General features: G+C 40.7%; 2 protein-coding genes across 2 annotated transcripts; one reads left to right on the forward strand and one right to left on the reverse strand.

The window, feature by feature from the left end:
• Positions 1–2,189: 2,189 nt before the first annotated feature.
• Positions 2,190–24,994, forward strand: LOC147061863 (piezo-type mechanosensitive ion channel component 2). The gene is given in 56 exon segments (XM_085919654.1): positions 2,190–2,253; positions 3,596–3,691; positions 4,685–4,786; positions 4,876–4,921; positions 5,080–5,239; positions 5,308–5,509; positions 6,237–6,450; positions 6,548–6,713; positions 7,306–7,398; positions 7,684–7,725; positions 7,806–7,972; positions 8,090–8,231; positions 8,726–8,992; positions 10,115–10,220; positions 10,311–10,432; positions 10,550–10,609; positions 11,270–11,418; positions 11,483–11,647; positions 12,294–12,335; positions 12,515–12,547; positions 12,722–12,853; positions 12,996–13,158; positions 13,241–13,417; positions 13,839–14,009; positions 14,159–14,359; positions 14,445–14,649; positions 14,748–14,849; positions 14,926–15,091; positions 15,675–15,918; positions 16,352–16,448; positions 16,567–16,726; positions 16,818–16,907; positions 17,220–17,308; positions 17,430–17,495; positions 17,754–17,863; positions 17,958–18,078; positions 18,181–18,255; positions 18,341–18,507; positions 18,579–18,778; positions 19,359–19,517; positions 19,656–19,946; positions 20,039–20,297; positions 20,466–20,654; positions 20,782–20,977; positions 21,126–21,252; positions 21,360–21,507; positions 21,605–21,819; positions 21,898–22,056; positions 22,139–22,286; positions 22,426–22,614; positions 22,724–22,816; positions 22,992–23,161; positions 23,301–23,417; positions 23,522–23,601; positions 23,942–24,161; positions 24,236–24,994. Coding segments are annotated over 56 exon segments (8,187 nt in total). The 3' UTR covers positions 24,489–24,994.
• On the reverse strand, positions 24,985–26,077 carry atp5f1e (ATP synthase F1 subunit epsilon). The gene is made up of 3 exons (XM_085920332.1): positions 25,935–26,077; positions 25,486–25,607; positions 24,985–25,111 (listed from the first exon to the last, which is right to left on the reverse strand). Coding segments are annotated over exons 1-3 (156 nt in total). The 5' UTR covers positions 25,967–26,077; the 3' UTR covers positions 24,985–25,109.
• Positions 26,078–26,107: the final 30 nt, after the last annotated feature.

Below are 26,107 nucleotides of genomic sequence, written 5' to 3' on the forward strand. Positions count from 1 at the left end.
CAACAATGATCACCTGTCAAATCAGTGTGAACGACCACCTCAAGGTTTGCAATAGGTAAAGTGAGAATTTTTTACATCTAAATTAGAGTACCTTTGTTTTCAGAACGAAAGGGAACAAAATATAGGACGAGAATGGCAAGGGCTAATAATTTGCACCTTAAACTCCTCAAGATGATTTGAGCACAGTAACCTTTTCGTATTTAAATTTGAACACTGTTGGACAGAAGTGCTGAGGTGGCTGAGGTCTTTTAAGTGCGACTTTTGTGTCTACATAGGCCACAGGGGTCAAACTCAAGCCCCGGGGGCCAGATACGGCCTGCCACATCATTTGATGTGGCCCGCGAAGACAAATTATGCATCAAATGTGTGTGTCATTACTAGAATTGCAAATTGTCTTTGCTTTTAATATCTTTTAAATATTTGATCAGTTTTTACTCATCTGATTTGAAAACGAGTTATTTGTCAGTTTGTTTTGTAGCTTTTACTGTATATAATATGAGGTGCTCATACATTTATTTGGGTTGACAGTCATAATGGCCCTCCGAAAGAAGCTATGACTACAATGCAGCCCGCGAAAAAAACGAGTTTGACACCCCTGACATAGGCCAACAATATATTCAAGATTTGTTATTTCTAATGCTAAACTGTAAGTTCTATTTTCCGTGGACACAAACATTAGCAATCGTAACCTTGTAAAATCAGATAACGTGATTCGGTCTCAGGCGCTTTCTTTAAAGTGAACTTGTGTCCAATTCATCCAGAAGAAGCAAAGAAAGTAAAAGTAAATTTATGTATGTAGAACATGTACACAAAGCACCGCGTGTGCTCCACACATCCAAAAGCACAACACCTAAAAGCATTTACAAACAAGAACAGCTGAAAACATTCAGAGGCAAAGCAAAGAAAATTAAAAGTAACTTATTAAAATTGCTAAAAGAATGTACACATTGACTACATTTAAATGCATTTACTAACAAAATATTGAGAGACGTTAAAAAACAAAAGAAATATATAAAAATAGCTTACTGAAATTTCAAAAAGACATCATAGTAGAATTGATTTTAAAAATGTTTAAAAAGAGCTTAATCAAAGGAATGTGAATACATTATCATTGAGCAGTATCAGCCCTGAAAATCATATCTAAAAACCACAATGACTCATAAACATTTAATTCTAAAAATAGATTTTTTATCAAATTTGTATTCAGACATGACTCCTGACCAGCCCTGGCTAGCACATAGTTCTGCCAGCGATGCTGATTGGCTTAGTTTGTTATTTATACTGTAAATTAATTAAAAGGCTACTCCCTCTAAATTGCTATTAAAATGGAGGAAACTAATAATTGAAAGCAACACATTGTCCCGGAAAGACACCAGCCCACCGGGTGTTTGCCCTTTTTACCAGATGGCCAGTCTAGTCGTTTCCACCTAATTCACATCTGTTGTTCAAATGGGTGTCACTTATTTTCAAATATTGCGGAACAAAAAAAAAAAAAAAAAAATCAGTTTTGCTTGTCCAAGCACTGATCATTCATTCCTCTGTCGTCACACCAGTGCTTAATGGCCTGGCATCCATGAATATTAGATACACTTCCCTTCACCCTGCAGCTCAAATATGATGAGCCAGCCTTATGCCACTGTAAGCAAACAAAAGTGCAGTGTGATTATGATCCTGGTGTCAGATATGCAGAATGCTAATTAACTAATTATCTACAATTATATTAACAATCATATGTTCACAAAACGCTCACAGAAATGAGACAAAGGCCAAAGGACGACGATCACAATAACAATTGACCAAGTCACTCTATTTTACGAGCGTTATATTTATGATTGTCGGTGCTATAATGACAGCAGACTGTCCCCCAGAGGTAGATTAGCCTCAATTTCAGCATAGTAACAGCAATGTTTGGTCACAAGCCATTAGTATGTTTGAGAGAGAAAGAGAGCTCGAGAGAGGTGAGAGAGCGGAAAAGAGGGACTGTAGAAGACCAGAGGCACTCTTCACCCTCATTCATGAGAGGAGACCTCTTCTCATTCTCTTGGGCTCTGAGAATCCCAAACTTTATTCTGGCCCAGCCTCTCCTTCTTGGATCATACGTGAGACCATGTAGATTTTCAAAACGTTGACCTGCTTGTGAGGACGTTGAAAAGTGAGGAAGATAAGCATCGTTACAGGAGACAGGCGTCATGGCTGGGGACATGGTGGTCGGGATGCTGTACAACTTATTATTGCCACTCACGCTACTCGCCGGTGAGTCTTAATTATGTTTGAGAGAGTGATTCGCTAATTTGTCGTATCTTTACAATATTTGTGAGAATATAGATATGCATGGGCAAAGACAACCACGAAGCCACTGTGTGCGATGTTTCTCGTGTATTCTAAGTAAAAGAGGATATTTAGAATTTAGCCCATCTGTCATGAAAATTTGACCTTTTACGAGAATTCAGAAATTAGCCAAATATTCAACTACCCATTTTTTTTTTTTTTTGGCGTGGGGTTAGCGTTATGCAAACAAATAAATAGAGTTTGATTTCAATATTTTAATAACCCAAATGAGGTAAACTCCCTTTTGTGAAATAAATCAAACTTATTATAATAATTATTTGCATTTTTAAAAATAAAATGGTTTATCATTTTGTTTTTTGGGGGGCTGGATCAAAAAAGGATAGATCATTTATTAATATATGTATTGTCGGCCAAATAGCATAATTGGAATACAAGAAGAAAAACGGACAAACTGGGACTTTTTTTATTGTGTATTTTTCCCTTTGCTTACTGATTTTCGAATCCGGTTAATGTCTTTCTTACAATATAAGTAAAAAAAAAAAAGTACCAATGTGTGTTCCAAAAACTTTGAAATATGATTTAGGCAATTCTGCTCAATGGCCGATAATATGATTTTTTTTTTTTTAGGGTTAAAAAACATTCTGGAAATAAACACTAAAGAAGAAGAAACACACACATAATTAAGCCTCATAAATCATGCATGAATCACAGAGCATAAAAAGACTAAAATGGCAGTAAAACAAATAGATTACAATGTCTTCCTCGAAAAATGCATGATCACACACATACGCGCGCACACGTACACAAAGTAAATTATATTAATATCTTAAACTTTATATGCTTTTTTTTATTTGAGAGAGCAGAATATCTTAATGTATCCTGAATAGTTTAGTAGCTTAGTTAAATATGCTTGTTCAAGTTCAGTCACTTCTTTCTTCTTTTGATAATGGTGATTTTACACCTTAGAATCCCTCCATCCATTTTCCAAAGCGCATATCAACATTGGGGTTACATGTGAGCAGGAGACCAACCTGACTTTGGACCTGAGGAGGGGCTGGACTCCTCTGGACTCCTCACTCCCAAATCGCAGGAAACAAGAAGTGAAAGTATCAGCTATCATTAAAAATCAAGTTTTGCCCGGAAAAAAAACCCCAAACAATTTATGGCTTCATGTCAAACTGTGGCGAGCACCAAAGGTTCATTTTCCAAAATTCCTAGTTGGGTGATGTTCTGGTAATGGACGCAGTGTAGCCAGTTTTCTCAGAAGGCTGATGAAATAAAATCGAAAACTGTTTTCTCAACACAGCTGCCGTTTTCCGATACAATGGACTGTCGGTGGTCTACTTCCTGTTTCTACTCACCTTGCCGCTGATGCCAAACCCAAGTTTGCTCACACTAAAAGGTGAGAGTTTCCTTCATTTTGAACATGCTCATAAGTAACACAATTTACATCTGCAATTTAGTCGAATTATGCGTCTAGCCACCCATCAATTTTCTACAGCGTTTCTCGCAATCAAGGTCACGGGTTAGCTGGAGCCTGTTTGCTGATTTTGGATGAGGGTATTTTAGGGTATTCCTTACTATATTCTAATGAATTACAACCCTCCCCCTACACACACACACACACACACACACACACACACACACACACACACACACACACACACACACACACACAATCACTCACACTAACACACGCACTTTGTAAAGGGGATGTGGTTGAACTTGGAATAGTCAAATCAATTATACATAGCTTGGTAATTACAGTAAGGAATTAAATATTGTAATGTCAGCATTCCTCCATTCTTTTACAGTCCATCTAAAAACTGTTTGCCTTTCAGTCTTTGAATCTCTTAAAGCTCCATCCAGCCCACAATGATGTTCACCCTCCTAAGTGCCCAAGTGTGTGTATGCAACATCCTGCATACGTGTAGGTGTGCTTCTCAGGTTATTGCGAGACTACCGCTTACTCTGTGTCTATGTGAGATTATGTATGATTCATACCGTTTATAGGAGAGAGGTTGAAGTGATATGAAGCTTTTAGGGAAAAAAAAAACCCTGAACATCAATAACAAACTTGCTGGCTCAGCTAGAATCATTAGCACTATGTATAATGCATTCAACCGTCTCATTACAAACACACAACTAAGCTACGGTGGGACATCTCAAGGTCCAATAGAATCCATTCCGAGACACTGCTGGAATAAATCAGAATCATTTGTTGAGGGGCCAAACCAACATCATCATTAAGTAAGATATTGTTAAAAAAAAAAAAAAGTAAAACACTGACTCTACATTAATAATAACATTAAATTACCGGGTGGGCGGCCGGACGGAAAGATGGATGGATGCTCTACTCTACCTGACACCACCACTTTTTTCTTGTTCTCTTTAGCTAACACGGGGCAGTTCCTGCGAAGGATCATCTACACTAGTTTGATGTTCCTGACCCTGCAATGCTTCATGCAGATCCCTTTTGCCTACATCACCCCACAGGGTAGAGTCATATATTGTTCCAACATCACTGCCTGCCAGCATGAAGTATTGTGATCGCGTTTGTGCTTTACCTGATGATCTTTTTAACAGTTAGTGGCTACTGGGAGGATTTCCTCTACCATGTGGGTATTGTGAGGTATGAGTTCACATTCAAGGAATCTTCCCCTTTAACTTACTCATATACCCAGGTTTTGGATAGTGATCTTGTCAGGTGCATGAGGTCAAATCAGTAAAATGTGTATTCCCGTTATTTCTGTCATTTCTACAAATTGAAAACCAAATCTTTGCTTCTAGATTCAGTTCTGTCGATCCAGGGAACATTGTGCGTCTCCTGGCACCCGACCTTGGCCTTCTCGTCTCCACTCTCTTCATACTAAGACTCTGCAAAAAGCTACTACGAGCTGCGCCTCGGGTCAACCTTCATGAAAATGGAATCCCACCCTCTGACTCTGAGGTAAGGAGTCGGGAAGATGCGTCAGGAATCAACAGCGTTGTGACTCAGCTTTGTTTTGGGTTCGGCAGGACCCGGAGACCTCCGACACAGAGTCCGATGGAGGCAGCGAAAGCTCCGACAGCTCGGACGAGAGTACCGTCCCGGTTGAGTCCGTTCCACCTCAATTTGTTCAGAAGCTGCTGATGTTTGCTGCTGGCTTTAGGCTGCTGTTGTCTGCTATTATGAACACTGCAGGAAAAGTGGTTGTCACTTTGCTACTGGGACTGGCAGGTAATGTGCAGCAGGGTTTTGTCACAATGGCAAAACATGTTTTCTCACGCCAAAGTAAAAAAACAAAAACAAAAGTAACTTCATTACTTGTCCTGAAATGTCTGTGTCTTTATATGCCCTGCATTTGACTGATAATCAGTTCAGGTTCTACTTGACCTCTCGCCCAAAGTCATCTAGGATAGGATCCAACTTGCATGAGGATCCAATTTTCTAAAAGATGATAAGCGATGTTATATCAGTAGTTGGACTGTATATGGCCATTTTAGAATCGCTGAAGCAGAATTTTCTTCCCAAAGTTGTTTGATGACAATGAAGTCAGGGCTCTCAAATTTCTTTATGGATCTTGCTACTTGCCAGATGCCAAATGGCCTTGTATACACCATTTCCATTAAGATTGCAAGCATTCTATTGTCTCAAATCTCTAAAATCAAGTGTATTTGTCATTAAACTCAGGAGTACAGATTCTTTGTGCCGGATTATAACTCTATAGCTAATTTCCATCTCCACTCTCTGTGGGAGATAAAAAAAAAAAGATTAAAAAAAACCCAATAAAGAAACAGAAAAATAATGGGCCAAATACACATAGTAAATCATATTCAAGGGACCTAGACCCTAAATGATGGATTAATTGATTAGGACCTGTCCCAAAACATTTGTCCATAAAGCTAATATTGCATGAACAGTTAAATGTTACAGGTTTGATTTCGTACTGTGTGTATATGCCCAGGTATCACTCTTCCGTCCCTCACCTCTGGTGTATATTTTGGGACGTTCCTCGGACTCGTGTGGTGGTGGGTGATTGGCCGATCCATCAGTCTGCTTCTCTTCAGCTCCCTATGTGTGATGATGACCATTTTCAGTGGAGGGCACCTTCTCGCGCTCTATGTTTACCAGCTGCCCCTGTCCCAGCAGCTGGTGCCACCTGAGGATATCTATGCAAGGTATCCCGCTATTCATTGGCTACAGAGAAGATATTTTATTTCCAGATTTCAGTGTTGTGTTTTATTGATGCTTTTTGGATTTGTGTCCATTTCTCAGGATATTTGGGATGACAGGAGTGATTCGAACCAACAGTTCTGATCCGTATATGCTCGGTCTGCAGCCTAACGTTACCTGGCCTGACTTCATCAACCCTTTGGTTCTGCTACTGCTGTACTACACTCTGGTTACGCTGCTGCACAAATGGGTCCATATCACAGAGGAGGTTGGTCGACATTGTGTTTTTTGGTGCTGCTCGGCTGAGGAAAGTAAACGTTTCAAACAGGTTGACTCTAGAACTTCATAAAAAAAACAGAAAAAAATCAGAACAGATGGTCCAAATTCATACTGGGGCCCCCCGTTACTGGAGCTTCTTTTATTTTTCCCTGCCCCTGTGTTTTTTTTATTTTTTATTATTATCAGTGAAAACTGGGAGTTGTTAAATGCAACCCAGCGAACTCCCGTTCTGTTCGTCATTGCTCTTCTGTCTCTTGGACTGGTTGTGTCTAGTCCATTTAGTGGCATTCAATGGTGCAATGACAAGAAAGCTATGGCTTATAGACAAAACGAAAAGAAAAAGGCAAGAATGTTTATATTGTCAAAGATGCAACTCATTTGAATCACTCTATGAAACTGAAGTCAAGTTTTTTTTTAACACCAGCACCATCTTCTGATATAATGGGACATTGCAGTACTGTATTCTTCTGCATAGTAGTTTCCTTGGGTAATGAGTTTTCTGGAGTGGCATGCTGACTTTGGTCAGTAGTTGGGCTACATAAAGGCTATATCATTACCACTTCTGTTTACTTTTTTTTTAGGGTGATGTTGATGGTGAGGAGAGTCCACTCTACTCTCCAGATGCTCCGCCAAGCTTTTCCAGAGTTGTGTACATCTCAGGAGATAAGCATGATGTAAACAATCTGTATATCATGTGTTTATCCTGATTTAGTTACTTTAAATCATGAATTTTGATTTGATATGACTGGGTAAAGTTAACATAGTATATTTGCTTAGCATTACAAATGGAGTAGCTGTTTAAAAAAAAAAAAAAAAAGTTTACCAAAAGTGATTTGCTATGGATGAGTTTTTTTGGCACAATTTACACCAAAAAAAAAAAAAAAAAACTACAAAAACGATTATTGGAATGTAGTAACATTTCAAAGAATTGAGCAGGAAAATGTGTTCCCTTATTTCAGCTTTTGAGCAGCACAGATGAGGAAACATATCTACCCAATGAGGTGAATTTGGAATTCTCTTGATCGTGCAAACAATACTTCCATAGTCCTAATTTCCACCAATGTGTGTTCTCTTTCCAAAGCCAATGATCTTAATGAAGGAAAATACATGGCAAGGTGTCTACGGAGAAGATCAAGGAAGCCTACTGGGGGGTGCCGGCTATACCAACTGTTACCCTCTCTCACCCTATGAAGGCATCAATTCGCCAACGCACGGTACACTTAAGCAAATATATCAAAAGATGTTGTCGTTGCTTTTTTCATTACTGTACTGAATGTTAAAAATACTATTTATACTATTTATTTATATTTTATATTTGCATGTTATTTACTGTTCTGTCCTTTTCATTCTGTTTGGCACAGAGAGCCAAGGTGAAATGGAGAGGACTGACCGGTCCTTGGCAAGTCTGACAGAGACGTCTCCTCCTGAGTCAGGCCCGAGCGGTCTGGTCATCTTTGGTCGACTGGTCCAAAAACACAGCTACGTCAGCGGCCTCATCATCATGATGGTAGGACGGCATTGACCAACCATGAATTATAAATAGATTTGTAATTGAGTGGATGAAACTTGAGTGCTCCCAAATGTCCAAAGGAGTAAATCCAACACGGATATTAGTGTTCTAATTATATCATTAGTGCTCATTGCTAAGGAATGTACACAAAGAGGCTAAATGTTTTTTTTAAACAATATTGAACGATACTTTCTCCTCCCACCCCCAAGACTGAAACAAAATGAAACAATCTTGAGCAATTAAAAAGCTCACCAGACAAAAACGCTCTTTAAAATGCCTATGGAACAATAGTGTTTCATTTGAAAAGATTCAAATAGGGCTGAACGATTTATCAAACTTTTAATTATGATTTGGATTTTGGCTTCAAAATAATCCAATAGGGCTGAACAATTAATCCAAAATTTAATTATGATTTAAATTTTGGCTTCACTTGATCTAAATAAACTCAAGCAGTACTTGTGTGCCTTACATCCATCCTGTCTGCTCCGAAGGTGTGGAGTATCACCTACACCAACTGGCTGACCTTTGCTCTACTGGTTTGGTCCTGTATCATCTGGATGATGCGAGACCGACGGCGGTATGCCATGATGTCCGCCCCATTCCTGGCCGTGTACGGCACCGTCCTCGTGGTTCTGGGGTTTGTCAGCGGGTTGCGCCTGAGTCGGGCTGAACTGTACCCCGGTCTTCCACCGGCTGTCATAGAAGACTTTGACCTGAACAGTTATCACCCTGCACCCTGCATCCACTTGGCACCTAAGGTAACATACGCTCAAGATACACAAAAAGAAGAATCATCTCAAACTGGCTGTTGTTTCGAGTAGCACTTAGAAGATGGCAAATCTTTGCCAAGGCTGAGCAAACTCAAGTTGTATCAGGACTAAATTATACACATTCATAGATAGTGGTTGATTTTAAGTATCTTTTACTGGGTTTGAATTGACTTGGTGGTCTGGAAACGTATCATTCAGAATTGCTTTTTCCTTATGAATAGTCACAATGTTAACTCTGGCTCAGGTCATGTTGTCTTTCTTAAAGTCAAGATGCACATTCAGGTTAAGCACAGTGAGTACAATGTTCGCAAAATACAGTGTAAAAAGTTTTTGTTGAATTTACTCAATTTTGTTTGATTTTAATTAGATTTTTGATTGCACAAAATCAAATGATCTACATTCAGATACCTTACTTGAAAAATGCCAATACAATCATAGATAGATTTCTGGAACACTTGCTGACTTGTTTCAGATCGACTAATGACTGATAAGATTATTGAGCAGGTTTGTGCTTGGTGGATATTTCCTCTTTAATTAAATCAAAGGATGATAAAATCATCCAACAAGACAACTGTGGTCAGATAGAGCAAAGTCTGTGTTTAGTGAAGATAATGGGACTTGAGTTACAAATGTTTAAAAGGAAAGCTCAGGGAACCATTGTACACAAATACTCCATGTGAACAAAACAGCTGTACAATATTTACAGTAACTGTTATTTAAATGCAATATTTAGTGAACTGCTATTACTATTAAAACAAATGAAATGAAACTACTTACTTTTTCATATAAAAACAAGATACAAAATGTTTTTATCACTTTGTGTTTTTTTGTCGTTTCTCCTTGGCCACATTCTTTTGCTTAGGTAACTGATATTGAATTCATTGTAATGCTCACATTTCCCTACATAGAAATTTCCTTTTCACTGGTTCGCTCTATATCTTTACTGCCAGTATGGTCCACTTTTTTGTGGCAAAGAAAAATTCCAACACTGCTCTTTTAGAAGTGTACTGAAATGAATTTTCCTAAGATTTACTGACGTATTGCGTGACGTCACGCATGATGATAGTTTAAAATTCAACTTGTGCATGTTTTGTGTGACTATGTATGCAGGTTTTCTACAGCTTCAGCTTCTGGTTGATGTTCCGTCAGCAGCTGAAGGAAAGACAGGAGCAAAGGCTGAAGGCCAGATCGCTCGATGAAATCGAAACTATTCAGCGTAATTCAATTCTCTTGCTTTGTCACGGCGATTTTATATCACTTAAAAACTTTCCCTTCTCTGGCTCTCCTTTGCTTCTCCCTTTTGTAGCAGAGGAAAACCAGCCGTCACCTATTGCAGCCATGCTGATCTCAGGAGTGAAAGGGTTTCTGGTCAAATACTGGATCCTCTTCTGCTGTTCCATGTTCTTTGTTGTCAGCTTCTCTGGAACGGTACACATGCACCGATGAACAGTCGCAATGTTTCAACAATGTTTGGCAATCGTTGCATGAAATGACAGAAATGTAAATGTATCCGTATCTAATCGTGACTTTGTATCACTTGCTCAGGTGGTTGTCTACAAGATTCTATACATTGTTCTCTTCCTATCCTTCGTCGTCCTGTACCAGGTCTGTGATCTAGTTGCTCTGGTTCAATATTAGAAATGGCCGATACAAGCTACAACCAGAATAATCATTGCTTGTACTGTTTTATGTAACTACCAACATTCTGATGCGGCTCTGTTTTTTTCATATCTGAATAATATTTAGAAGGTCTCAGCTTTTCAGGTCTTCTAAGGTATCTTAACTCAGGCAAGGCACCAACATACTCAAAGTGGCCCTCTGTATTGATTTCAAGCCTTAAATCCCATTTTCCTGGTGTTTTTGCCCTTTTTGTGTGTGTGTGTTTTTTTTTTTTTTTTTGCTGACCTTTTAGATACATGCTGCACACTTAGCACACAAAGGCCTAATGGCTGTAAAGGTGGTGGCTCCAAGACACCATTAATTCTCTTAGTTGGACATCGTCAGCAACCCTGTGGTCTATTTACATTCAGGAGTAGAGACGAGAATTTCTTGATAGATAATTAGTTTGGTAATGAGCCATTATTGATTTGTTGACAATCTTTGAAAAATTAATTGACTACATTTCTTCAAAATCGAATTCGCAAGCCTGCTATGAAAAAGTAAATAGTTGTTGAAAAAGCTGTCAGCATGGAAATGAAAAGAAACAAAAGTGGTAACCTCGAAATATGAATGGAGATGATGTCATGCCACATTTCTGTAACTTAGGTTCGTTTTGACCTGTGGCGTCGATACCTGAAGATGTTCTGGGCGGTGGTGGTCGGCTACTCCATGCTGGTGTTGATCGCAGTCTACATGTACCAGTTCCGAAGTGTGTCCGCACTTTTTCGACAGATCATGGGCATGTCCGAGGATGGGTAAGTATAGCAATTAATGACACGCAGATTTTGAATTTGAATTTCACCTTGCATCTTCAATTAGTCTTCGAGATCTGGGTTTGGAACGCTATGACACCGTGGAGCTTTTTGCCCGTATTCTCCTACCTGCGGCCTTCCTATTGGCTTGTATTCTCCAGCTGCATTACTTCAACTCCGACTTCCTGACACTCAGTGACATCGACAATGTTCCCGTCAGGCAAGTTCCCAGGTGAGAGGGAAGACAATTCTTGATTTATACTCTCACCAAAGGTGGATGCACAAATTAAGTACCTCCTGCCATCTAGTGGAAATGGATTCATGTTCATACCTAATCAAACAAAGACACATGAATCCTTTTTTTTATTTTTATCAAATAAGTGGATCATTTATCACACAATGATTGTGAATCTGTGCTCATCAAAAATAGGCTCATGCTCCAATTACTTGCTTCATGGTGCATTGAGACCAAAAAACACCTGTCTAGACTCATTGTTTCTATTCCAGCCATATGTTCAGGAGCATCTCGTGCCTCCACCTCTCCTTTCTTTATGTTTCGTTATGTTTTCCCCGGATTCTGTGTCTGGATTGCACGTCCAAACGGTTAGCGACGAGGTGGTCGTCCCTGCTTGTCGGTACATTTGAATTTTTTATCCTTCTTTTGACTCCTTCTGAAAAACTTTTTTCTGAAAAAAAACAGATCACAGATGATATTTTTTGATTGTTGACAAGTTGCTGATCCCAGTAGAATTCTCTTTTCACCAAAACATCAGAAGAACAGCAAACAACTCTCAGATCCCACGTTCGCTTTAGGGGGATCAAGTAAGTCATCATTTCAATAACCATTGTTTTCTTTTCTTCATCTATTCTTCATTTAGAGAAGAACAACTCAGAAGTTCAGTCTACATGATTTCTGACATGTAAGTCTTCATCCCTCCTTGCATGTTTTAAGTTCAAAAGAGATGATGTATTGAAAACAAATTGATACCAGTTTTGTTTTAAAAATGTATAGTAAAGAAGATAGTAACAGAGACAGCTGTTACTCTAATCTCTCTCCGTCTGTCTGTCCACCCCCCAACCCTCTCACTCTTATTTCCAGTATTAAAGAAAACATTGAAAAGCTCCGGAAAAGGTAAGCGTAAGAAATCTGAAACTGAGAAATGCCAAAAATTGAAACACTTGTTCCTCCGTTGTTCAATGAAGTCTCACAAAAGCTTTTGTGCCATTTTAAAGACAATATTCTTTCCTCAGAATTCTTGCTGCGTTCCAAACCATCATCTGATTTTGCTAGTTGTTTTTCTTGCAGACTTGTAAAGGAGAACATAAGCAGTGGGAAAAGTCAGGAGACTTTGGACATCATGGAACTGCAGATGAGCTCAGAAGGAATTGACAAGGAAGGCCAGGAAGAGACGAAGGGAGAAGGTAACAGCCTTTGCCTGTGGTTCTTTTGCAAAATCCATATTAAGTTGGGCAGATAATTGATTATCTTTTGGTTATTTATATGAGCAAGGGAATATTTCAAGGTAGCGTGGCACACGGTTGCATGTCTGCCTCTCAGGTTTGGAATCTGACCAGGCCAGCGCTTGTGAGGACAAGTGGGTTGTGATTGTGGACCGGGCCAGCCTGCTGCTCATTCAGGCTCTTTTAGGCCTCCAGAAATTTCAGGAGCTCACCTGGAGACTAATGGAGCTCCATGGCTTCAAAATAGTGTCTTCTGGCATCATCTGGGTGTCCTTGAAAGAGGTGGAGTACAGATTAAAAACCAGAATAAACAGGTGTTAATGTTTTCTGCTTGTGATCTGTTTCCACTGTTCTGCTTGACCAGGTTTCTCTCACGAATTTGCTCTTCCTGGTGCTATGGGTCTTTGCGATCCCGTTTCAACGATTACGGCCAACGGCATCCAGCGTGTCCGCCGTGTGGGCCTGCGTCATGGTGGTGTGCAAGATGTTTTACCAGCTGGAGGTCATCAAACCTCTCGACTACTCCTCTAATTGCACAGCAGTAAGTGCTTCTGCTACTTGTGGGTGATGCCACACTGCTTTGAATAATTGACACATTTAATTAAATCAAGTAAAGCATTATTTATTCTATTTCTACTGTAGAATATCATTCATACGTAAAGTCAATTCAACACAAGGCAAAAAGCTGTCCTGAAAATATCAGGCAAAATAAATGAATGAGTTAAAACCCTTTACGTTAATAGAATTAAATAAATACATTTTAAATTAGCAAAGGCTCTGGCTAAAAGACGTTAAAATAAACCGCAATAAGCAATGTTTTCCTTGTTAAAGGCTAAAAATGAAAAATATGTTTCGATAAAAAATAAGTGAATAAATAGAATACATTAGCTCAAAGCTTTACTGAACGGACCGGCCACCTTTAAATTATTTTTCTACCATTTTTGAATTTTTTTTTTAGAAAGAGCAGTTAACTTTTTCAACTTAACAATGTGTTTGTATCTCAGAATATGGTCTCGAAGGGGAACATGCTGGAGCTGCTGAAGAGGTCCATCCTCTACAAGGAGCCCGTAGATCCCATCTACTGGTGTGGCGCCTTGCTCAAGTGTGAAGGAAGAATCCTTCCCTGCCTCCGGGTATCATTACATGTGCTAGAATAACATTAACATCAATTCCCTTTGTTTCTCGGTTTCAATCGACACCTCTCAACACTTTTGTCCATACAGTGTAGTTGCGTACTGTTCATTCGTGACATCATTGTGTCATTATCCCGTGTGTGTGACAGAATCATCTTATGGTGTTGGGTCTGCTGGTGTTCGAAGCGACTGTCCATCGACACCAGCGCTATTTTCGTCTCCATAACAACCTCAAGCCGCCACCCTTCAGTATCCTCTTCCACGGGATCACCAGGCAGCACCTGGATCACGGCATCCGGCCTTGCATGAAATACTTTGTCAACTTTTTCTTCTACAAATTTGGCCTTGAGGTGAAGTTACAGTCGACTGACAAGTATCTGTCATTTAAAAGTGGCCCCTTAACATCTTCATCTTTCATGTACCGTCCTCTTTTAGATGAGTTTGATTGTGGCAGTTAATGTGATTGGTCAGCGGATGGATTTCTACGCCTTGCTGCATTCCTGCGCTTTGATGGCGGTCGTGTCACGCCGCCGCAGGAAGGCAATCGGGGAGGTGTGGCCTAAATATTGCTGTTTCACAGCTGGACTCATTGTACTGCAGTACTTACTTTGCATCGGCATCCCTCCTGCTCTGTGTGTTGGTATGGCTTGATTCTTAACAAAAGCTAAAAATAGTTATAGAATTGAGGCACATCAGTGAATTTTGATTGTTGTTGTTTTTCTTTGTATTGCCTTTTAGATTACCCCTGGCGGACTGCAGTTCAACCTCTGACCTCCAATGTCATCAAATGGTTTTATATGCCTGATTTTGCCATGAGTCCCAATCCCTTATTCATATTCTGTGAGTATTTTGATCATATCGTATGTTTTTGTGTAATATAGCACACTTCCTATCTCTCTCTGGTTCTTTTTTGTAGACGACCACCTCTTGCTGCTGTGCTCCTCCTTGCAGTGGCAGGTGTTTGAGGAGGAGAACCGGGCAGCAGTGCGACTGCTCGCTGGAGACAATGTGGAAATCAGCCGCAGTCTCGACCCCAGCTCCTGCAACCAGTTCATACCTGTGGACAACTTCCTTCACTGCAGGTCTGGAATAACTGCAATGAGTAGCACCGTGCTGGGAAAATAATTGGGGAAAGAATAGTCGTTCACTCAAGTTAAGCCCCACTTATTCCCATGGTTGCCACAAATTCACCTAGTAATCCGTTTTTTTGTATCCTCTCTTTGCTCTGGGCTGAGAATCTTTGTTAAATGTTCATGTAGATGCACATATCTGGCACGCCTTTTCAAAAGCCATCATCTCTAAGCTATTTATTGTTAAGTTTGAAATGATATTTAAGATGCTCTGGTTTGACCTGTCCAAATTTGCCCATAGGTGTGATTGTGATATAATTTAAACTATTAATATTGGCACTTGTAAACATTTTCAGGTATAGTCCATTCCTTAATTTTTTTTTTTTTTTTATTTGCTATCTGCCACACACAATGAGTCCTAGTTTTACAAGAATCATAAACAGTGCTGTCTGGTCAACATTTGTAATCCTCCCTATAGGACTGGTGACAATTTGTGACATCAATGTGTTAGTCCTTTTCTTTTAATGACAACTTGTAGCGTGATCGCAATATTAACACCAACTCTTTCCAAAAACAAAATGCGCTCTGTCCCCAGGTCTTACCTTGACATGGTGAAGGTGTTTGTGTTCAGCTACTTTTTTTGGCTGGTGCTTTGCCTCATCTTCATCACGGGCACCACTCGCATCAACATCTTCTGTATGGGCTACTTGGTGGCCTGCTTCTACTTCATGTTGTTCGGAAGCAGTGTGCTGATGCAGCCCGTCAAATACATCCTGCGTTTCTGGGACTGGCTCATTGGCTACACCTGCTTTGTGATCGCCATGAAGAACCTTCTCTCTGTGAGTCCGCTACCCTTGTCAGACATTACTGCACTAAACATAACTGGTGGGCTGTGCCAGCAAAAGAAGGAGGAATGATGGCTCACAGAAGAACTCATTACTACTCTGATGGCCAAGCAATTCTAATTTGGATCAGCGCCTCATGCACCTAAATATTCTTCCTTGGCATAAACACCTGGAAGAACATTTTTGAGGCCAGAACAAAAAACAGAAGGGCTTATTCGTCCACACAAATCTCATCCAAGTCTGCCTTTATGGACCTTCCTTCGTGCACTGCAGAGATGAGATACCTTTGGCCAAAATGTCTTGATTTGATCAATAATTACGGGCTAACTAGGTGGCTTCGTCCAACCCTTATGGTCTCAATATTTGTGTCCGTATCATTGCGTTTCTAGATGTACCGTGTCATGGTTTCTTTCATTTCTCTCTTCAGCTCGGTTCCTGTGCCTACTTGGGTAGCCTGTTGAAGAACGGCTGCTGGTTAATTCAGGCCTTTAGCATGTTCTGCACCATCAAAGGCTACGATGTCCGTGAGTCTTGCCACTAAATTGACTATGATCTATGTAATAACTTTGTCTTCTAAAAATATTGTTAAATCTATGGATATCTAATAACAGTATTACAAAACTATTCTTCTTGTGTTTTTAGCTGAACCGGATGACGAGTGTGAGCTGCCCGAAGGTGAGGCCGGCATCGTGTGGGATGCAATCTGTTTCACTGTCCTTTTAGCACAGAGGAGGGTCTTCCTGAGCTACTACTTCCTCTACGTGGTGGCTGACCTCAAATCTGCCAAGATATTGGCCTCCAGGTCTGTAGAATCTGAATCAGAATCAGACTAACATCCCTATTGAACATATGATCACTTTTCTTTTTCCAAAATGTCCCTCTTGACCTCCAAGGGGTGCTGAGCTGTTTGAGGCCAAGGTAAAAAAGCAAGTTGCAGCTCGGCTGGAGCTGGAGAAGAAGTCTGTGGAGACACTGAAGAAACAGTAAGACACACAGGAGAAGGCAAATAGTCAAAAATGCTAGTCATTCTACTCCCCTCATTCTCTCATTTGTCCTCATGGGGTATGTTGACAAAATTAATTGGCACAAGACAATTAATGATGGGCTAAAAGCCTACATTACTAAATCTGAATTCTTCCTCCCCTAAGATGTTTTAGACAATTCCTTGTGCGTGCGTGTGATGTGAGGAAAACTCACAAATCCTTCTTGTAGCTGGAAGGGAGAGGTGTCCCAATACTTATGCCTATGTAGTAAACATTAGAAATCAGATGTAATTGTTACGCATCTTCTTGTAGGATGGAGAAGATTAAATCCAAACAACGGAATCGGCCAACGCCAGCAGATAAAGAAGGACCTCCGGTTGAACAGAAGCCAGAGAAACTTGGTATTCTTAATGCAAACACAAATCTAGGTCTTCCAGTCAAATGCTTGTCTTCCAGCATTTACACAACAACTGAATCTGCAAATATGAATGGAAATGCACAGAGTGATCTTTTTTTTTTCAGATGAAGAAGAGAAGGCAAAGAGGGATGCTGGAAAATGGTGGAAGCCTTGGGTCTCACGGCCTGGAGGTACATAATGAAGCGACACAACATAACAAACAATGATGACACACCTCTTTTAATGTCTTACTGATTTAACATTGGGCCCTGCCAGGGAGTCCACCATCTCTTGCCCAAGTCAGTTGGGGTTTATTTGACATTTTTTTTTATTCCTTTTATGAAAGTAGAGAGTAAAATACAAAATGATGTTCGACAAATCAATTCTAATTTGAATTAAGAGATGATGCTCTGGATATCGTCTGTGTGACAAAGCTCCGTTTTACACAGTGGAAAACAACTGTGGCTACCACTTGTTTGAGAGTGACAGTGATGAGGAGGAAGAGGAGGCTCCCGAGAAGAAAGAGGAGGAACCCCCAAAGAAGAAATCTGCTTTTCAGGTAGATTGAAGCCAGAAGACAACCAAAACAAAAGCCGAGCTTAATGTCAAAAGTTCCTCATTATTTGTGTCTTGTATGCACGTCTTATTTTTAGCTGGCTTACAACGCCTGGGTCACCAGCTCCAAAACAGCTTTGAAGGACCTGAGCAGAGAGAAGAGGCGAATGAAGAAAGAAGAGAAGAAGAGAGCAAAGAGAGAGCTTCAGGCGCAGCAAAGTAAGGAGTTTGAAAATATCATTTTGCAAGATGTGTGGCGATGTTTGTGTGTGGAGTGCTTACAATTTAACATGATAAAATGCAGAGCATCCTTTCTTCTAGGTGTTGATCGAGTCGACTCAAGTGAGGATGAACTTGACGAAAGTACAGTGAGGGAGGAAGGTGAAGAGGATAAAGGTAATGAGACATGAGTGACTTACTGTTAACATAACCCTTTTATCATAAAACAAAAGTGTCAATAGAAAAACATTTCTCTTTACAGAGAACATTTTACAGCGCCTCATCAGCACTTTGAAATTTGGCATAGCTTTCCTGCAATCGCTTCTTGATGACCTGACTCAGGGTCTAAATTCATTCTGCAAAGATAACCTGGACATTTCCAAAGTGCTCCTCTTTGAGAGAGCATTACTCAGCCAGCAGCAGAAGAAGGTGAGAGGATACAAGATGGCACGTGTACAACACGTAACACGCTGTTTCTGTATTTCTCCCTTGCTCTGCAGGGCAAGGAGGTGAGCCAGCAGAGCGTGAAGCAATATTATGAGAGCTGGTTGTCCCGTCAAAATACGTTATCCTCACATGGAGAACCAGAAGAATGTGTGCCTCCTCCCTCACCACCAGTGGCCGTGCCCACCTCCCGCCACGCCTACATCAAGCTCAAGAGCCAGGCCTCCAAGATGTCCTGGGCGAGCAGCGTCTCAAGGTAGCTCCAATGAACACTCTAAACATGTGAAAGAATCACAGAATTCGATACAACATGAAATGAAATACAATCAAAAAATATTCTTACAACTAAAAATATTAACTGATGGCAAGAAAATGGACGAAGACACATTGCAAGTAAAAATTGCCAATTAATTTGAAACCTTTAAAAATCCAAAACATTATTATTAAACATCTGACCATCATCACTGCAAGTTTCATTTTTTTTTTTTTTTTTAATATACTGACCGGTGATGACATCTGTCACAGCTAAACTGCTCTAAACTGTCGTTGTCCGCAGAAACCTCTGATTAGGTCCATCAATGACACAAAATTATCTTCAATACATACATTGAGCTCATTCAATAATGAATTGACAAAAAAATACCTTTAAAATTCAAAATCACATTTTGTTATCATCAAATGTACCGGTAGCTATACCTTTCCTTGAAGATGCTCTAAAAAGTGGTTCATTCAAGAAAATCACATTTGATGATCACAAAATTTTCATTCCTTGAGCACTCTCGTTGTACGATGCTGCCGTTTTACTTAAGTTGCACTCTCACCTCGTGGGCCGTCAGCTGTATGACCGAGGAGACCATGTTGGGCTCCCGGCAGCCAACTCAGGAGGAACTCGATGAACCTCCAGTGGCAGCGGCTCCGAGCCATCTCAGAAAAAGACTCCTGAAATCTGCCAAAGTTGATTGGACCTCTTACGAAGCTGAGGACCTCTCACAAAGGTGAATACATCCTGATGGAGTTTCATCAAAACTTTAGCCCAGTAAAATAAAAACTGAATGAATAGCAAAAAAACACAAAATACCATTCCTGTTCGAAAATGACATCACAGATGCTACAATAATGCTGTTTTCTCTCAGCAGCGATGAGGCAAACCCCGTTGAAAAACAATCAGATGGAGAGGAAGATGAAGAAGAGAAGTGGTGCGAACAAGAAGAGTCTGATGAAATGGAGCAAGAAGAAGATGAGGAGGTGAAGCTGAATGATGAATCCCAGGAAATTGAGGAATATGATCACTCAGAGTACCCAGAACCTACTTCCCTTGGCTTCCGGGAAGAAATCGGCGAAACAAATATGGATGGCATTGACTCTCCAACACCATTAAGTCAGGAAAAACGGAACCTCACTGCCAGCGAGCTGCTGCTCAACAAGTCGGTTGACACAATGCTGACCAGTCAGAAGCAAAGGCTGCTATTTAAACTTATTTATATTTTCCCTTCCTACCCACCCGTTTGTCCCACAGAATGTTTGACAATGACGAAATCTCAGAGTCTGACAAGTTTTTCCTGACGCTTCCGAGGCCGTTGAAGCTGATCTTTGCCCTCTACAACACTATGGTGTCCAAATCGGAGATGCTGTGCTACTTTGTCATCATTCTCAACCACATTGTATCGGCGTCGCTCCTCTCCCTCATCCTGCCCATCCTCATCTTTATGTGGGCCATGCTGTCTGTGCCCCGGCCAACCAAACGCTTCTGGATGACTGCAATCATCTACACTGAGGTAACAACAGTTGACAACATCGAGTTTGAAGGCATTTAGGCTTGCTATGGATCCTTCAAAAGTCTTAAAAGCCATTGAATCATGGATCTAAAAACAAGGCCTTAAGTGACATTAAAATATCTTTCAAAAAAGAAATAAGTTGGACTGACCTACCCATGTTTCTTTCAGCTGAACGTGGTGGTAAAGTATTTCTTCCAGTTCGGTTTCTTCCCCTGGACCACCTCTGCCTACCGAGGCATCAATGCTGAACGTCCCTTTGCCCTGCCCAACATCATCGGGGTGGAGAAGAAGGATGGCTACGTCCTCTTTGACCTCATCCAACTGCTTGCTCTCTTCTTCCACCGCTCTATTCTCAAGGTTCACATAAGGAAAACTTCTTTTTATACAATATGTGCTCTCAACGAATCAGGAACACCATACGAGAGACTTTGATTTCCATATTTCATGATAGTAATAAGCTGTACTTGTGTCCATGACTATACAGTGCCATGGACTGTGGGACAACAAGGAAGTGGAGATGCCTGATTTCTTCAAGAAGTTAAAGAAGAAGGTGGACAAGAAGAAAATTACTGGAGGCGAAAAGGAGAAACAAGCACGCCGACTCAAGTTCCTCCCGCTCCAGTCGTCCACCACCTCCATCTTCCGTAAGCTGAAAAGAGGGAACTCGGCAGAATTTGACGGTGAGCACTCAAGACGCACGGATGTCATGAGAAAATTGTCATGCAAATATAAAAAGGACTTTTTGGACTCTATGAAAGTCTGCTCTGCGACTGAATAACATTTGAATTTTTTTCTCATGATGATTTCTTTATTTTTCTTCTCAACTAGGCAAGCCCAAGAGGGTGAACAGCAAGAAGAGACAACGTCGAGAAAAGGCACCTCTGACCCGGAGACAGAGGATCCGGCAGCTGATCAGAGAGAGGATGCTCCAGGTTAAAACCACCGTCATCGAAGTGTGAGTTTCAAAAGTGACAATCAATAGACGGAGCAACGGACGGACAAACGGAAGGATACATTGATGAATGGACCTTTTTTTTTTATTTATTTATTTATTTGTTTCAGGGCCCTTCACATCTACTTACCCATAAGGCAGTTTTTCTATGACATCATCCATCCAGACTATAGCCCCGTATGTGACGTTTACGCCCTCATGTTTCTCATCGACGTTGTCAACTTCATCGTGACCATCTATGGATACTGGGCCTTTGGGGTAAATGGCTGCCATACTGAGAATATATTCACGTGATATTTGTTGGCCCGATCCTCTTTACTGGTGTTCATACCATTATCCTCGTCTGTGTGTGTAGAAATACTCTGCAGCAGCCGACATCACAGAGTCCTTATCTGAGGACCAGGTCCCCGAAGCCTTCCTGGTCATGTTGCTCATCCAGTTCGGTACAATGATAGTGGACCGGGCCCTCTACCTGAAGAAGTCTCTGCTGGGGAAATGTGTTTTCCAAGTGGTGTTGGTGTTCGGCATCCACTTCTGGATGTTCTTTATCCTACCCGGAGTCACTGAGAGGTAAAGGGTTCACTCGTTCATTTGAAATATCGCGCATCCGCTCACATCCCCCTTCCGTGTCTTGTGTTCTGCTCAAAGGAGGTTCAACCGTAACCCCGTGGCCCAGCTGTGGTACTTTGTCAAGTGTATTTACTTTGGCCTATCTGCGTACCAGATCAAGTGTGGCTACCCAAATCGCATCCTGGGGAACTTCCTCACCAAGAACTTCAACTACCTCAATCTCTTCCTCTTTCAAGGGTACACAGGAGGTGTTTTTAAGTTTGAAGTAGTAGTAAAATAAACATGATATCATATTTTCTCCTCCTCGGGGTTCCTTTAGGTTTCGTTTGGTACCATTCCTGACAGAGTTAAGGGCCGTGATGGACTGGGTCTGGACCGATACCACACTGTCCTTGTCCAGTTGGATCTGTGTGGAAGACATCTATGCCAATATATTCATCCTCAAGTGTTGGAGGGAGTCTGATAAAGTAACAATTGTGCTAGTTTGCATTTGGTCATTAAACACTATTTTAGCTACACGCAAGAGAGTTCTACAAGGTTTTGGACAGAACTGTCATCCAAGGGAAAAAAAAAACATCATTCTTAAGTGCTTGATCATTGTTTCAGAAATTCCCCCACCCGCCTGGACAGAAGAAGAAGAAGGTGGTGAAATATGGCATGGGAGGACTCCTCATCTTTGTTCTCATTAGCATCATCTGGTTCCCACTGCTCTTCATGTCTCTCATCCAATCAGCAGCCGGTGTGACAAATCAGCCCATTGATGTCTCCATAGAGCTCAGCATTGCTGGATATGAGGTCAGAAGGATTTCACGTCCTTGCTGTTTGCCGTATTTCCTCTGGTAAAAGGCTTCCACCCAGGTGGTGACAGAACATTCCAATCACGGGTCGCTCTTTGTGTTTCCAGCCTCTGTTCACCATGAGCGCCCAGGAGCACAACTTGGTTTCATACTCAGAAGCGGCATTCAACCGACTCACCAAAATTTATGCAACTTACCCAGTGAGATGACCTCTTCTTTAACAAAGCAAAAGTTGAATTAAACACATCTATTAGTGCTTTGCAATCATTTATATTTAATAACCTGCAATTTAAGAATTTTTATTAGAGGTATTTTTTTGTACCTGCCTATTCTACCTACACAATCGGATGGTTTTATTTATCCTCTCTCCTCAAGTCTGCTATGCAGTTCATAATGAACTATGAGGCTGAAGACATAATTGTTGCAAAAATCAAGAGTGATGCCAGCCTACTTTGGAGCATCAGCCCAGCCAGTCGCCAGGCCATGATTGAGGAACTCACCAACTCTCCTCATTTATATATGACACTACGCTGGACACTGCTCAGGTCAGGTTGACTACTTTGAGTCTATGTGAACACCATTTTTTGATCAAAATCCCTCATGTGGAGATTCAACTAGGATTCTGTTGTAATTAATTTGGCTATATTGGATGTCTTACATCCTCATATTCTAATACTGTTTCAGAGATGCCGCCATATCAATGAATGCAGAGACAGTGGGGGAAAACACTGTAAAATTTGAGGATGAGGCCTTGAAGGAAGGAATAGTCCACATGCTCAAAGGCGACAGCAGCAAACACGTGTAAGTCGCAGGGAACATACAACAAAAGTGTTTCGGTTTATAAGCTGGAGTCACACGCAAGTGAATATTTGCTCTGCATGTAAACTGCTTCTCTGTCCTGGTAGGCTCATTGACTCTCTGCTACCCAAGTTCCTCAGGGGTCCCAAAGGAACAGAGTCCAAAATGGCAAGCAGGATGAACGTAGGTTAGTTGATGCTTTAATAATAGTCAACACACCTTTGTTTCAGAATCAGTCATACAGGTAAATTCGGAAAATTATTGAAGCGGTCATTTATCAGACAACAAAAGTTGAGTTACAGAAGTAATAGAAACATTAGCTATTACTTATATATATTATATAGTAAATTACGTAATATATGGGTAATATGCTAGAACATTTTCAATTGACATAACCACTCAATAACCACCTCTGAACTTCCCTACTGCTTCCTACAGCCACAATAATAATCATATGGTGTTACAACAGGAATACTTCTGTCTCTTGACATTTTGGTAACAGCAAAACCATTTATGTTCCATCAAAGGTCATACTGATCGTCCAGAACTGCTGGGTTTCTTCAGACCTTTGTTACTCAAACTTCGAAAGGTCAACAGCACTTTGCTGCGGGAAGCAGACCAATGGTGGATGGTACAAGAGTGCACCCCGACACTTGTCTCATCTGACCACAAGTGTGACAGCATTGAAATCGTGGTCTTCAGCGATAAAGTCAGCCCGTCCAGTCTGGGCTTTTTGGCTGGACACGGGTCGGTAACCTGATTTAAACTAGGTGTAAAAAAAATAAGACTTAAATTCACTTGCTTAACATCTCGCTCCATAGCATTGTGGGCCTCTACATGTCAGTGGTGTTGGTCATCGGCAAGTTCGTGAGAGAGTTCTTCAACGGCATCTCGCGCTCCATCATGTTCGAGGAGCTACCATGCGTGGACCGCGTCCTCAAGCTGTGTACAGACATTTTTGTGGTGCGCGAGACTGGAGAAATGGAGCTGGAAGAGACGCTCTTCGAGAAGCTCATCTTCCTCTACAGATCCCCCGAGACCATGATTAAGATGACCAGAGAGAAGGACAGCTAGACTGGGATTGTTCTGTTGACTCTTTCAACAATGGCTGCAGTTGATGAAATTTCTACAGTATAACGCCACATAATGACACATTTAGGTGTTTGAGTCATTACCGCAGAATACGAATGAATTGGTGGTTTACCTGATTGCATGCCTGAAAATTAGGGATTGAAACTAATAATCAATTACACAATTAATTGATTTGATTTTGTAGATTGTGTGGAATTGATCGTGTCTTGAAGAAACTGAGGCAAAAACAAAAAGTGTCTTTGTACTTTCTTTTGTTTAAAACATGCAAAACCAAAATGAATGTTAAGTTTCCCTATACTCTATGTTGGCCCTGATTTCAGGTTTGGAATTTCCTTTGTACAAACCTTTAAGGAAGTCATCGACATTGAAAAACAATTTCAGTTTAAAATTTGACCATAGTAACATTTTGTTTCAAGATTTTGTCAGCTGTAAAAAAATATTACTCGAATGCCAGAAAAATAATCCATCTTTACGTGAATCAGTTTCAATATAACTTTAATTACAAATAACAGGGAGGGAATTGCCATTTTGTGTTATCCCATCTCTTCACAACATCACATCGGCCTCCATCTTTTTTTACAGACTGTTGTTGCGAGGAAGAAATCCTGCAGAGTCAGAAACAGAAATAAAATAAATTCCTAGAACAGCACAGGCTCATTCCAGAATATGAAATACTATGTACATTGGTGACTACAGGTTGAGGCTAACTTGAACATAGGTGCACTTTGTATAAAACACCGAAAAAAAAATCTCAATCTTTATATTATTGCTAAAAATCAATTCATTTGTTTTAAATACATAAAAAAAATTCAAACCAGAAAAAATGTGAAGCTGATTGCCCAACAAACATAACAACATAGTTATGTTATGCAAGTTATCCATAGTCCTCATATAAACTAGCCAGGTGTTTCAAATATATGACTGTAAAAAAAAATTGTCACAAAAAGAAAATGACACGCATATTCAGATGTGTACTTACATGCTGATTTGGGCTTAACTATTTTGACGCTGGCCTCGGCCGCCTTCATCGCTTCAGCTTTCACTTGCGGCTTGAGGGCGGCCCGCACTGCATTGGCGCATATAGCCGAAAAGCGGATGTAGCTACACAGAGGACAAACACAGTCAGTCAGCAGCACGCTTAAGAGGAGGGTATGTCAAAAACACAACCTATATGTCAATACTAACTAACTCATGAAGAGAGCATTGTTTGAATGGCCGTGGTAAAAAAACAACACAAGTCAAAACGCGAATTTGTGCACACGTTGACTTCAATAAGCATTAGCATTAGGGCTAACCAGCAAAGCTCCGTTAGAACTTGAAGGTTAAAAGCTTACAAACACATTACGCTACAACTATTCGTGCATCCAACAATCGTATTAGCGGGCGAGTCATCGACGTCTATTTTGCATTCTTTTTATATTTATTTACCTGAGTCCTGCTTGTCTCCAGTATGCCACCATCTTAGCAAGTCTTCTGTGTCGCTTCTGCGTCAAGGGCAGGTCGGACGCTGCGTTATGACGTCAAGTAAAAACCGTGCAGAGCTTGCCATCCCGCCCCTTCCGACCTCGACGCTGCATTCAAAATGTTGAATTCCTGTATTA

This window comes from Syngnathus leptorhynchus, chromosome 1 (genome assembly GCF_054491065.1).
Source record: "Syngnathus leptorhynchus isolate UIUO chromosome 1, UIUO_Slep, whole genome shotgun sequence".
NCBI lineage: Eukaryota > Metazoa > Chordata > Actinopteri > Syngnathiformes > Syngnathidae > Syngnathus > Syngnathus leptorhynchus.

What these genes read in the sequence shown, in the direction of transcription:
- atp5f1e (XM_085920332.1), bottom strand. Translation starts at nt 25,966, where the DNA reads ATGGTGGCATACTGGAGACAAGCAGGACTCAG. An exon ending in TGGAGACAAGCAGGACTCAG is followed by an intron (nt 25,608 to 25,934) that starts GTAAATAAATAT and finishes TCCTCTGTGTAG; the next exon opens with CTACATCCGCTTTTCGGCTA.